Below are 13,401 nucleotides of genomic sequence, written 5' to 3'. Positions count from 1 at the left end.
GCAAGTCCCAGCTTGGAGGGCAGGGCCCTCCCAGCACAATTATAGCCAACAGCTATGGTTGTAAGCTTGAACCTATGGTCTGAACACGTGGCCCCACATGGCTGAGTGATGTGGGCTTGATAGAGTTCAGGTGCATGTAATTGAGTAGGATCGAAACCCACGAGAATGTTGTAAACATCTTAACCAGGCCCTTACTTTGCCGTGTGGAATCTGCTATAAAATAAAGACACGGCTTGTAGTCCGTGTCGCTGTCTCTCCATCAGAGAGGCAACGTCCCACCGAGACCCAGCTTTCATTCTCTTGTCTGTCTTTTCTCAACCCTTCACCACTGGCGAGGCATACCCCAGGAAGACACAGTGCCTACTTACCTCCTGCTCCCTCCTGTTCAAGCCCACTTCCTCCAGCACACCCCCTCCCCCCTGACCTCTCCAGGCCTGCCTGGGCCTCCTCCTTCCAATCCTAGGTGCCTAGGATCTGCATTGTTGCCTATCATAGTCACCATGACGCTGTGAAAATGAGTTGGGTGTAGGGTGAAATAGGAAGCGATCTTGAATGGACCCCTTTATTCTCAGAGGAGTTGGGTGTGTCTTTAGGCTCGTCCCAGAGAGCCCATGCATGGAAGGCCACGCCCATGTTCCGCTGTGTCTACCTCTGATGCATGACATCTACCTGAGGGCAGGGACCAGGCGTTACATTTACTGTTACTCTGCGTGGCCTCTCCTCGCCTCCCTCCTGCCCACACAGAGCCTGACACCAACTGGGCTTCTGCGAGTATCTGTTGAATGAACACTTCGGCAGGAAACCGTTTTTTGGACTCCCCACTTCCAATTAGGGGAGAGGGCTCTCTCCTCTTTCTAGCCACGAGACCAAGTGCATGTGCTGCTCTGGCGATGATTCATACCCTCATGAATCACCAGCTGACTTAGTGATGGGAATGACAAGTTTTCAGGCCAAACAGTGAGCCTTCTTTAGCATAGTGAGTTATGACAACCGTCAGAACACATGTCAACCCTTTCAGTGGCCGTCGGGTGAATGTGCAGCTGTCTCCTCGGGCTTGAAAAAGACCTGCAATGCTGAGTCACTTTATTGGACAGACAGTGACTTATTGGGCACCTCGGTGGCCTGGCCCTGTTCTGGGCACCAGGGAATACAGTGGAGATTGGAGGGCAAACCCTGGCCACTCCCTGCCTCCATTTAGCGTATAGTCCACTGGGGAGGAAGGCATTAATCAAGCCACCCCATGAGCATTTCTTCACGATCATGACGGATGTTTCCAAGGGCAGACTCAGTCGTGTGCCAGTATCTGGCCTGGACTCAGAGAAGGCTTTCCTGAGAAGATGAAGACTGAATCAGGGTCTAAAGAATGAACAGAGTTAACAGGTTTTGGCAACAAGGAACATTCCCACCAAAGGGAACAACAGGACTGTGGCCAAGAGCACAAGGTCCAAGTGACGAAAGAGGCTGAGGAACTAGGGAGGGGACCAGGTACTGGACACGAGGCAGGACCGGCTGGGAGGGCTCTCGGGCCTGGGGGTGATTTTGGTCCTTCTTCTGAGAACAGTTGGACGCAATTGGCTGGGATGGGAAATGGACATGAGCAAACTTGGGTGTGAAATTTCTCTGTGGAGCTGTGTGGGGAACGGATTGGAGAGGCCTGAGAGGGAGGGTAAGGGAGCAGTTAGGAGGCAAAGAATGTGCAACATCAATGGGGCCAGTGAGCCAGCCCAGCAAATGGGGGTCCTGTTCCCAGTGAGGCCTCGTAGGGTGAAGAGCCTGAAGCCAAACCGAATACCAAGTTAATCCTCAAGGGCACCAGCTTGGCCAGCAGCCCAGGACATGTGCAGAGACCCTCTCACTAACCCCCTGCTCACCCAGGTGCCATTTGCAAGCATCAGGGTATGGGATGCCTCTGGGCGGACTTGAGGGGATGAGGAAAGAGGACGAGGGCCTGCAGCACCCAGGGGCCCAGAGGTCTTCCACGTCTGTCATCTTCAGTAAATCCCACAATTCTGTGTGCTAGGCATCAGTATGGCCCATTTTGTGGATAAGGAAATTGAGGCTCAGATGGGTCAGCTGACAGCCAACATCACAGCATGAAATGGAACTGGGTTCTCACCCCACCTCTGCTTCTCGTTAGCCTTGGGTGGGCCCTGACTTCTTTGAGGGACACCACACTTCTGCAGCCTTGGGGGAGCGGAGAACCCAAGTATCAATATCGTGTGGGCCACAGCTGAGGCCCAGGAGGCTGACTCAAATCCTCCGCCTTGGTCTTCACTGGCACATCTTCCCCAATCACAGAACTTGGGGCCACAGCTCCCATTCACCTGCCCTGGGCACAGCCTGCTGCTGGGGGGCGGCGGGGGGGGGTGTGAATGTGGATTGATGTGAGGGGCAGTAGGTATGCCCTTTTGGTCTCTAGACGGGGTGCCCTGCTCCCCATGTGCCTGCTGCCTGGACCAGCCCTGCTGAGGACAGAGACAGGAAGTGCCCACAGGATGAGTGCCATGTGGGGAGGAGGCAGCAGACCAATGGGCAGAGAGGCAGAGCTTGCTGGACCCTCCCGCGGAGGAGGGGGCATGGAGGAGGTGGATCACAGCTCAGCGTCAAAGGCCGGGCAGGCTCGCCAGGTGCAAGACAGGCGGCATTCTGCACACAGAGCTGGGTTTGACCCCAGCCCGCCCACACCCTTCGAGGTACCACTCTATGCCAGTTACTTAACCCAGAAGAACAGCCCTCAAGTGCTGGGAGCCGGTCCATCCTTGCTGTTTCAAGGGACCTGGCATATATGGCATACGGTTCTTAATATGTTTGCTCACCTTCTTGGCGCTGTGTTTTAACCAAGGTCACCTCTCCGAGAAAGGTTGAATCCCCAGGTAGGGATTTTCCCCTGAAGTTAGGGAGGGAATAAAACCCCTCAACTAAGTGCCAGGCGGGTAATTAATCACTTTAACTATGAACAATCATGCTTAAGCTACATAATCTTTACTCCCTGGAATGGAGATAAGAAACGCCCTAACCTTTGGAATAGAGATTGATAGGATTGGAATCAACTGGTATAAATACAGATGCAACAAGACAACAACAGACAGAATTCAGAAGACAGAAAGACACAGAACTCAGAACACAGAACTTAGAACACAGAACTCATGAGACAGAATTCAGAACACAGAACCTACAGGGAGCCTGGAGACAGAAGAACTTCGCTGGAGAGAACATGGCAATAGATCCTGGACTGAACCTGACTATAGAACATGGCAAGAGAACCTGACTAGAACCTGGTGACTGAACCTGGCTGGAGATCTGAAGCAGAACCTCTCTGGAGATCGAGACCAGAACTTGGCTGGAGATCCTGGCTAGGCTGCTGATCAACTGAACGCTGTCTCCGTGTCATTCCTTCTTCACCGACTCCGTCCACACCTTTGGGAACCCCTGGACCTGCTGGGGTTGGACCCCAGCACTCAAGGTCTGAACTTGTTGAAGAAGCGGCTGAAGAAGTGTATGGTGCTGCCACGGGCCTGGCTCCCTGATAGACACTCAGGAAGCTATAACTCCTGCCTTCGTGGCAGGGCCTGAGGACGTGGGCTGGACGCCTCTGATGAGTTCCAGCAGAGTGAGGGCACATGACCTCCAGGTGCAGTAGCCGTATTTCAAGGATGCAATACAGAAGACCCTACCCTTGGGGGGGTTGTGTGTGTGGGTTCATGGCCAGAGAGATGGGCTTCAGACATTGGAGAACAAAGGGAACAGAAGGGACGGGAGCAGGATGTGCTAAAAGGGACTGCATTCCGTGAGCCACGGGAAGGGAACGCTCCCCTGAGGCTGAGCAGGGGAGCGGCCCCAGAAGACGGTTCTGTTCTTGGATCCCAGTGCGAACTCTAGTCCAGGCTGATAACGGGCAGAGATCTGTTCTGAGGTCTGCGGGCTGCCCTGCATCAGCCAGGAGTGGGCCGGGGGCAGAGCCCAGGAGAGACCGTCCTCACCGGCCTTGGTGCCACCCTTCTGACCCCGCCCATCGCGGTCACAGTGGGACATGGCAGGCCGCCAGGCTTGTGCAGACCTCGTGCCTCTGAAGGGCTAGGGGACCCGCATCCTCCATCAAAGCTCCTCCATCAAAGTGCAGCCGGCTCCGGTGCCTGGGAGATGGAGAGATTCTAAATGTCGCAATATCTTCTCTGAAGTTAGAACAGTTTCTGGAAAGATGCGGTATACGGGCAGCAAGGTGGTGCAGAGGGCAGACTGGGTGAGGGGAGGAAGTGCAGTGTTTGAGGCCGTCTCTTTTTTGTTGTTAACCCTCACCTGAGGATAAGATATTTTTCCCATTGATTTTTAGAGAGAGTGGAAGGGAAGGGGAAAGAGAGAGAGCAAACCATGGATGTGAGAGATACATGGATTGGTTGCCTCCTGCATGGGGCCCAGTGGAGCTGGGGATCAAGCCAGGGATCAAGCCTGCAACCGAGGTATATGCCCTTGACTGGAATTGAACCCGGGAACCTTCAGTCCGAGGGCCAATGCTCTTCTCACTGAGCCAAACCGGCGAGGGCTTGAGGCCATTTCTTGATGCAGCCACCAAACAGCCTCTGTGTCACCCAGGTCGGGGTCTGGCGTGCAGTCAATGACACAACACACATTCAGCACAGGCGTCCGGGCTCACTCACCCCCCTTAGAGGAAACAAGCCTTTTAACATTCACAGCTGGATAGATTATGGCAAAGAAATGCAGGGTGTGGGCCACTGTCTTTGGGGGGAGCTGGATAATTCGTGCAAAGCCTCCTGTTGTGGCCTAGGGAGAGACAAAGGCTGCAAGCATTTCCTGGGGTTTTCTTCTGCGCGTTGGTGGGTTCCGAGTGAGGGTGTGGAGCACAGTGGGGAGAAGTCTAGACTTGAGTAAGCCCAGAAAGTCCCAGACTCTGAAACCATTCCTCAGCTACGATGAAGAACAATGAATTGTCAGCAGCCTGCATATTAGGGTGGTGGGAGGAAACGCTACACTACATTTTAGAAATTTTATACTAATATCATTCCCATCACCCTTGTTTGCAGCTCTATGCAGCACTTGTAACTTATCATAATGTACTTTATACTCATGTATGTAGTTGATTAATATCTGCTTGCCTCACTGACCTTAATGCTGTGAGTCTTTTTCTATTTTATTCAGCACCTAAAACAATGCTTGACACAATTGCTTCTCAATAGTTATTGAGTTAATGTATCATAAAAGAGTCCTCATTTTGGTAAATTTCTTGTAGTTCACACACAATGCCAGAGGGGGGCAATACATACAAAAGGCTGTGGATTTCCAGTGTTACAAGACAATGGGAGTGAAGAATTACATAATGCGACCAATTCTTTTGCTGCACCACATTCTTATGCTTCATCACTTGTGGAATTGGGTTTATTTCCTTAGCTAATGCTCCATGGAGAGAAATAACAATATGTAGCAGGAAAGATCACACCTGTCTGCGTTTGCCTCCTGCCTCTGCCACAAACAGACAGGAACCCACAAACACCGTGACCTTTGAAGCTGCTTCTCCGGCCACGGTACCGAGTGCACAGCGGTAGGTATGCTATGAGGACTGAACGAACTCACACACATCAGGAGTTTTAGAACCGAGCCCACTCCAGCGCTGCGTGACAATCACGGAAGCTTTCCAACAAATGATGAGGCCGATGAAAACCTTTCCCTCGCTCTCCGCCTCCTCTGCCCTGTGTGCCCTTATTCCCGGCAGGGCAGAGCTGCAGATGGACACAGTGGGGGGAGAACTAACGTAAGAGTTTGCTGGACCTTTCTGAGTCCACGTTTCCTTTTCCACGCAATGGAGTTGAGGATACATGCTCGACAGGAATATTGTGAGCGCTAGTGACATAGCACAGATCAGAGCAGCCAATGCAGAACCCCAGAGCCACACGTGGCTACCTACATCGATGTGCAAATTAAACAATGTCAAAACATTCAGTTCTTCCATCACACATGTAACATTTCAAGAGTTACAACCCCCGCACTGTCCTCAATGCTCTCTGTGGGTTTTTTATTTTTCTTTTTTATACCCAGTACGCAACATAGTGGTTGTCACATGGCTAGTGGCTGTTATTTTTAACCGTGTGGTTTATAGAATTTCCCATCATCACAAGAAGTTCTGTGGCACAGAACTGGCTAGAATGTAATAGATGTGCCGTAAGTGGTAGCCGTTTGCAGCAGCAGCAGCGTTTGTTACCCTCAGGTTGGCCCTGCAAGCGTTCCTTCCATGTGGTCATTCAACAAGATCGTACTCAGCACTTCCGTCTGCAGGCCTGTGCTATGTGCTATGGATACACTGGTGGGCAAACAGGCTTTGCACTCTGGGAATTTTAGTTCAGTAATAGTAAGTAAAGAATCCCCTAAATAAATAGGAATGACAGACAGTACTAAACCTCTGTCTTAAAAACCCGCTTCTCTGTTACCAAGTAAAAGTTAACAACAATCAGACCATCCCCTCGGGTTGTCTTGCGGACTCTAGAGACACTGAATGTGTAATTGGTTGCAACTATGCAGGGCGATGATTAGGAAGAACAGTTCAAAAAGAATGTAGTTCACGCATTCATTCACTGCGTAATGTGATGACCGGTGGCTGAGGGATCCTCGATGGGAACTGGTCAGGGAAAGACCAAAACATGATTAGAGGGTTGGGACTTTCAACCCCACCCCAGACCTCCAGGCAGGGAAGAGGGGCTGGAGACTGAGTTCCATCACCAATGGCCGATGATTTTATCAGCAAAATTTAATGAAATTGCACAAAACCCCTTAAACAATAGGGGTCAGGAGCTCCCTGGTGGTGAACACATAGAGGCACTGGGAAGCAGTGTGCCCAGAGAGGACATGGAAACTCCATGCACCCACCCCACACCTTGTCCTATGCTCTCTTCTGTTGGACTCTTCCTGAGTTGTGCCCTTTATACCTTTATAAAAAACTGGTAATCCTATATAATAAAAGGCTAATATGCAAATTAACCAAACGGTGGAACTACTGGTCGCTATGATGCACACTGACCACCAGGGGGCAGACGCTCAAGGGGGAGTGCTGCTCAGCCAGATGCCAGGCTCAGGGCTGGCAAGCACAGTGGCTGTGGCAGGAGCCTCTTCCGCCTCCAAGGCAGTGCTAAGGATGTCCAATTGCCGGCTTAGGCCCAACATCCCCTGAGGGCTCCCAGACTTCGAGAGGGCACAGGCTGGGCTGAGGAGACCCCCTTCCCCCCTGAGTGCATGAATTTTGTGTGCCAGGCCTCTAGTAGTAGGTAAAGTGCCTTCCTGATTCTGAGTCATTCTAGCAAATTATCAAAGGACGGAGTTGAGGGAACCCCCACCTTTATAGTAGGTCTATCAGAGGTACAGTGGCAACCTGGGACTTGTGACTGGTACCTCCAGTGGGGGCAGTCTTGTGGGACTGAGCCCTTGACCTGTGGGGTGTGCCCTAACTCTCGGCAGTTAATATCAGAATTGAATTGACTTCTAGGACACCCACTTGGTGTCCGAAGAGTTGGAGAATTGGTTGTTGTGAGGGGTAAAGACAAAACAAAAACTCACATGTTTGGTGTCAAAAGTGTGAGTAAAAAGCAGGTCAGAGCACGTAAGGATCCAATTTACCTATTTAGAAATTTTCAAGTTCAAATTGCTTAGTTCAAAACTCAGCACCTGGCAACCTATCCTCAGGCACCTGAGCTCCGGAGAGGCATGGGGGAGAGGGGTGCAGAGGGAAAGAAGGGTGACCTTTTCCTCCATAGCACCCCTCTTTGAAACCACCCGGAGCTTTAGGAAGACTGACTACTTAGGGGCTCTAGCTCTTACCAGATAACACCACTGTTGTAAATTTCACGTTGGGTTCCCCATTAATTGCAAGGACCGGATCTCTGTATTCCCAGCACCGAAGACAGGGCCTGGCAAGAGAAAGGGCACAATGGGTTTTGATGAAAATGCAAAATGAAGGACAGCAAAAATATGACACATTTAGGGAATGAGGGAACAAAGGAGAAAGCTGTCCTTCACAGCCATAGAACCGTAAGTTGTTTGGTGGGGGAAAATGGCTGTCCAATGTTTGTTTTCTGAGATGAATAAAATGATCGCCGTTGTTTTATGCCACTAAGCTTAGCGGTGAGGTGGTACACAGCAGTAGTAGCCAGAATGGATCTTGGTGTCTGGACGTGGCTGCTACTGAAATTCAAACCTAAGCCAGCTCCCCCTCCCCAAGCAAGGCTGGTCCCTTCTCTGGACCTCAGGTAAGGGGTCCTGATGTGGAAAAGCATCTTTTATCTCTGGAGGGAAATGTTCTGCCTTCCATTGTGCTTCTAGGTGTAGGAAGAGTGGGCAGCAGGTCAGGATGTACAGCGAGAGAGAGACTGAGGTTCCCTAAGGGAGACAGCCCCGAGTGGGCACCAAGCCAGCCATCTGTCCTGCTGGCAAGTGGCAAAACTTGCAAAACATATCCTCAAGAATGTGCTTTGAATTTGCTGGATTTATTCACCCATAAATACATATACACCTTGTCTGTTTTTAAATAGCACGTGGTTATTGGAGTGGGAGGAGAGTTTGAGGTTCATTGGCCTCTTTTCTTCCCTCCACCTGGAGAAAGTCCTTCAGCTTTGCTGGACTAGACAGAGGATCAGGTGTCAGATTCCCTGGCCGTTGTGAGGGCTTAGACTCATGTCCAGGCCGAGGCCACCACCTGGTTCTGCCCCTGGCTTCTCCGGGTCTATGCTTCCTCTCCTCCTTGTACCCATCGTCTCCGCGGCACCCTTGCCAGCTGGTGGCTCTGAGAAGAAACCTCTTTCTATCTCTCCAAAGTAAGCCCAGTCATGTTCTATTTTTAATGGCTTTTAAATGTCTGTTCTACAAAAGAAAAGTCCCTGTAAAAGGCGTTCGGACACTGGGGCCTCAGCAGAGATGACAGCTGGCTGGGGAGGGAGCCAGGGGCTGGAGAGAGCAGGTCCAGGCAACCCGCTCGGCTCATGGGCAGGGACCTAGCTGTTCTCACGGAGGGGAATGTGGACATCCGTGTAGAAACCCCCCTCTCCCACCCCTCCGCCATGGGGAGAGGAGGCTGCTTACCTGCCCAGTCCTTGTCCTTGTGGGAGTGACTGGAGAGGCCGCAGCTGAGGGTTCCAGCTACCCCCATTCAGGCTGCACCAGCCTCGCCCACGGGAAACAGTGAGGTGCTTGTGAGTGAGGTCACCCCCGTAGACAGACAGCCTTTCCTGTGCCAGCGCCCTTGGCCTTGAACACGTGGCCAAGCTGCTGCTCATTGAGGCGAGCTCCCCCCACCCTCCCCGGTCTGAGACCACCCGTGTGCTGCAGCCTCTCTGTCTGTAGGGGTTCAGCTTCAGCCTAGACAGGCTGGTTCTCTCCCTGCGGCCCCCTGACCGTGTCCGTTCCGCTTTGCAGTTCTTCCCTTACGGGGACGCCTCCAAGTTCGCCCAGCACGCCTTCCGCACCTTCGACAAGAACGGGGACGGCACCATCGACTTCCGAGAGTTCATCTGCGCCCTGTCCATCACGTCCAGGGGCAGCTTCGAGCAGAAGCTGAACTGGGCCTTCAACATGTACGACCTGGACGGCGACGGCAAGATCACGCGCGTGGAGATGCTGGAGATCATCGAGGTGAGCGCGGGCCCTCGGGCGGCCGCCCGGGCTGTGGGGCGCGGGGGCAGACCCGGCTCTGGGCCCTGCTTCCTTGGCACAGGTCTACGGCGGCTCCTTCCTCCCCGGGAGCCCTGCTAGTGACAGGCCAGGCCCTGGATTCTCCTACCCGCCCCCCACGCCAGCGCAGGGCGGGGAAAGTCCAGATCCCAGCGGCTGGCGCTGCCCCCTGAGGTGGCATCGAACCAGCCCCGCACGCTCTGAGCTCTTACACAACGTGGGCTACTGGGCGCGGAGGATGTTACAGGACTGCTTCCCGCCCGGCTTAGCTCTGCGGGGCTGGACTCGCCCTGTTCCTCCAACCAGCTTCCCCGGGGGCATGCGATGCCACTGCGGCTCCTCCAATTGGCATTGAAAAAAGACTTTATTGAGTCATAATTTATAGCCCATAACTTCAGCCATTTTAAGGCACAATTAAATGGTTTCCAGTAAACGTAGCAAAGTGTGCAGCCATCACCATAATCCAATTTTACATTGTCATCCTCCCCGTCCCAGCTAGTAAGGTCTCTTTGCCCACCTGTTGCCACCTCCAGGCGGCTCAGCAAAATACTGTCCTTCTGCACATGTCACGTCAATGGAACCGAACAATGTAAGCATGTGTGTGGCCCTCTGTCTCTGGCTTCCTTTTTATCTCTGTTGTGGGATTTATCACATTCATTTTTCACGCATAAATAGTATACGATTGTAGTGTAAAATACGTCATGTCTGTTCATCTTTACCAATTGCTTCCACTTTTTGGCTCCGACCTGCAAGTCTTTGTATAGATGGGCATTTATTTCTTTAAGACACTTTTCTAAGAAAAACATTGTTTCTACCGAGGAAACTGCCACCTTGAGAACTGTGTCTGGTGAATGGAACAATTGGAGTCTTGTTGTTGTAGCTCTAATTGACAAATAGTCCCCAATCCACGGTGCTCCTCACACTGACTCCGTTCAGGGCTACGTGGTAGTGGTCCATGTTGTGTGATTGTCTTAAGCGACTCTAAGTTCCTGATCAGTTGAGACCACATTCCGTGTTTTCCCAGTTCACCAAGGGCGAGGGCATGCTGACCATCACCTACACTTCAAACTCGGTGTTTAAAACAGAAGCCATCATTTTCCTCCCTGACCAACCCGAACCCATGGTTCTTGATCTCACCACTGAGCTACTCTTTCTACCCATTTCCTCCAGCCAGAAACCTGGCAACCATCCAAAGTTCTTCTCTACCCAAGAGGTCCTGACTCTCATATATATCTGAGTATATCACTCTCGTATTTAAAGCATTTAAAGAGGTCTTTGAAGTAAACTGGAGTTGTTGATCCTATCATAGAACCTTCTGGTTTTCTGCAGGCTATCTACAAAATGGTGGGCACTGTGATCATGATGAAAATGAATGAGGATGGCCTCACGCCCGAGCAGCGGGTAGACAAGATTTTCAGCAAGATGGATAAGAACAAAGATGACCAGATTACACTGGATGAGTTCAAAGAAGCGGCCAAGAGCGACCCTTCCATTGTACTACTTCTGCAGTGTGACATTCAGAAATGAGCTGAGGTCAACGCTATGGACTGCATAAGTTTCAATGTTCCATTCAATCTGCAGCTATCTCTCTCTCTCTCTCTCTCTCTCTCACACACACACACACACATACACACACACATTGCTTGGACTACCTATACATGGACTTGCTTCTTGTGTTTGAAACACTTGTGTGCATGAGAATGTCATCTGCTAATGAATTTTAAAAAGCATATATTATAAAACAACCTGCCACAATGTAATATGTGTAATATTATTTCATAACTAACCCTCCTTCTCCAAAGCCTGGCCAGAAATGTGCAAATAATAGTTCTATGACTTCTCATTCATGTTTTGCTAATGCTTGTGTCTCCTTGATTACATGTCAGTAGCACTGAGAACCCCCCTCCCCCCGCTATGGTAATGTAACTTATTATAAGCTGTGTCACCATTTTCCTGTAAAATAGTACTGGACAGACACACACAGGGGTTCTTGATTCTTCCATGTGGTCCACACACAAGAGCTTGTCTTACCAGTGAATATAAATGTACTACATTTGCATGCCTTTTAGGGTTGCCTTCACTCTTACCTCATTTGCATCCTACCAATCTGGAAAAATCTGTTTTGGAATTAATGCAGTATAAAACTTAAAAATCCTGATAAATGACTCATTAAGTATATCTATCTATATATATATACACACAAAGATATTATTTATTGAAAGTGACAAAAAAAGTGTATTGATTTCTGCTTGAGTTTTCAAAGGCTTCCGAAAAGGTGGCAATAGAGGTCCCAAATAAATTTATAACATTTGACTTTTTCCCTGAATTTTTATTTCATAATTTTAGATGTGAAACAGATGTTTATAATTATCAAGGGTCAGCTAGCTACTACTTACCAAATCTAGCCCTTAAACAGACAACTCTGGAATTCGAGGAATTAATGACAACAAAAGGGGAAAAGCAACCTTCCAACTTCATTCTGGCCCTCAAAAGAGGGACAATTTCATATGTAATGTTTACAGAAAACACAACTTTTTCATCCTTAAAAAAAATGCTCATATGAAAATAAAATGTATCTCAATGTGACTCTGGTGCTAAGGACACATTATGTTCTACACAAGCTGGAGGGCACATTCAGCAGGCTGGAATGTCCTCCAAAAGAGGTCTTTCCAAACCAAAAGTGCACTATCTGTTCTTTATCAGGATGGAACACTCTGACCTTCTTAGCTCCAGGAAGGGAGGCAGAAAAGATTCCATTAAGAGCTCTAACTGCTCGCCTGGCTGGTGTGGCTCAGTGTTTGAACACTGACCTACCAACCAAGAGGTTCCAGGTTGGATTCCAGGTCAGGGCACATGCTCGGGTTGTGGGCTAGATCCCCAGTAGGGGCGGGGTGTGCTGGAGGCAGATAATCGATGTGTCTCTCTCATCAATGTTTCGCTTTCTCAAATCAATAATTAAAATTGAAAACAAAGGACTCTAAAGGCAGGTTTGCATTTCCAGAACATGTCTAGAGCAGTTCAGTTCCTTCCTACAGTGCCGTCCAACAGAGCTTCCTTGGTGATGGGAACGTGCATGTCCCCACCAGCTAGCTACATGTGGCCAGTGTGACTGAGGAACTATTTTTCATTTTAATTATTTAACTTTAATTTGCCACATGTAGGCAGTACAGTATCACAGTGCAGTGCTATATTATTCATTTCTTATTGAGTGTTTTTTTCCTAAACACTCTTTTTCTTTGCCGTAGGGTTATTAAATAAGACAGAGATCACTGCCTAATAATTTATTTATCCATTCAACAGAAACTGAGGCAAGCAAACCATACCACAAACACTGATAAAACCAAACTTCCACCCCAAGTGCTAATAGAATATCCTGGTGTCCTTAACCCCTGAGCTAGGTGGTCCAAAGTGGGGGCAGGGAGAGATGGGAAAGGGTCAGTGAGTGCCTCCCCATACTCCCTTCCCAGAGTGAGGGAGGGGGGTGGGGGGGGGGGTTTGAGGAGCTGGGGAGGCTCCTTGGAAGGGCAATTGGTTAAGTCAGGCTCTGGGCAATGCTTTCATAGCAATCTTCATGGACCTACCATGTGTCCAACACTATGACAGACAAAACACACACACACACACACACACACACACACACACACTCACACACGTGCAAGCCCGTAACTGTGAGTCATGAAGCAACAGCAGAAGGAAGTGGGCCCTGTGGATATTCGGGACACGCACAGAAATCAAATT

General features: G+C 50.0%; 1 protein-coding gene across 1 annotated transcript in view; it reads left to right on the top strand.

Moving 5' to 3' along the window:
- Window positions 1-11,981, top strand: part of VSNL1 (visinin like 1) — a 63,280-nt gene extending 51,299 nt beyond the window's left edge. Inside the window, exons 3-4 of the mRNA XM_059660505.1 lie at window positions 9,409-9,624; window positions 10,993-11,981. Coding sequence (XP_059516488.1) covers window positions 9,409-9,624; window positions 10,993-11,190 — 414 coding nt within the window. The 3' untranslated portion in view covers window positions 11,191-11,981. The remainder of the gene's footprint in view (window positions 1-9,408; window positions 9,625-10,992) is intronic.
- Window positions 11,982-13,401: the final 1,420 nt, after the last annotated feature.

This window comes from Myotis daubentonii, chromosome 12 (assembly GCF_963259705.1).
Source record: "Myotis daubentonii chromosome 12, mMyoDau2.1, whole genome shotgun sequence".
NCBI lineage: Eukaryota > Metazoa > Chordata > Mammalia > Chiroptera > Vespertilionidae > Myotis > Myotis daubentonii.
This window is presented reverse-complemented; position numbering and strand designations above follow the sequence as displayed.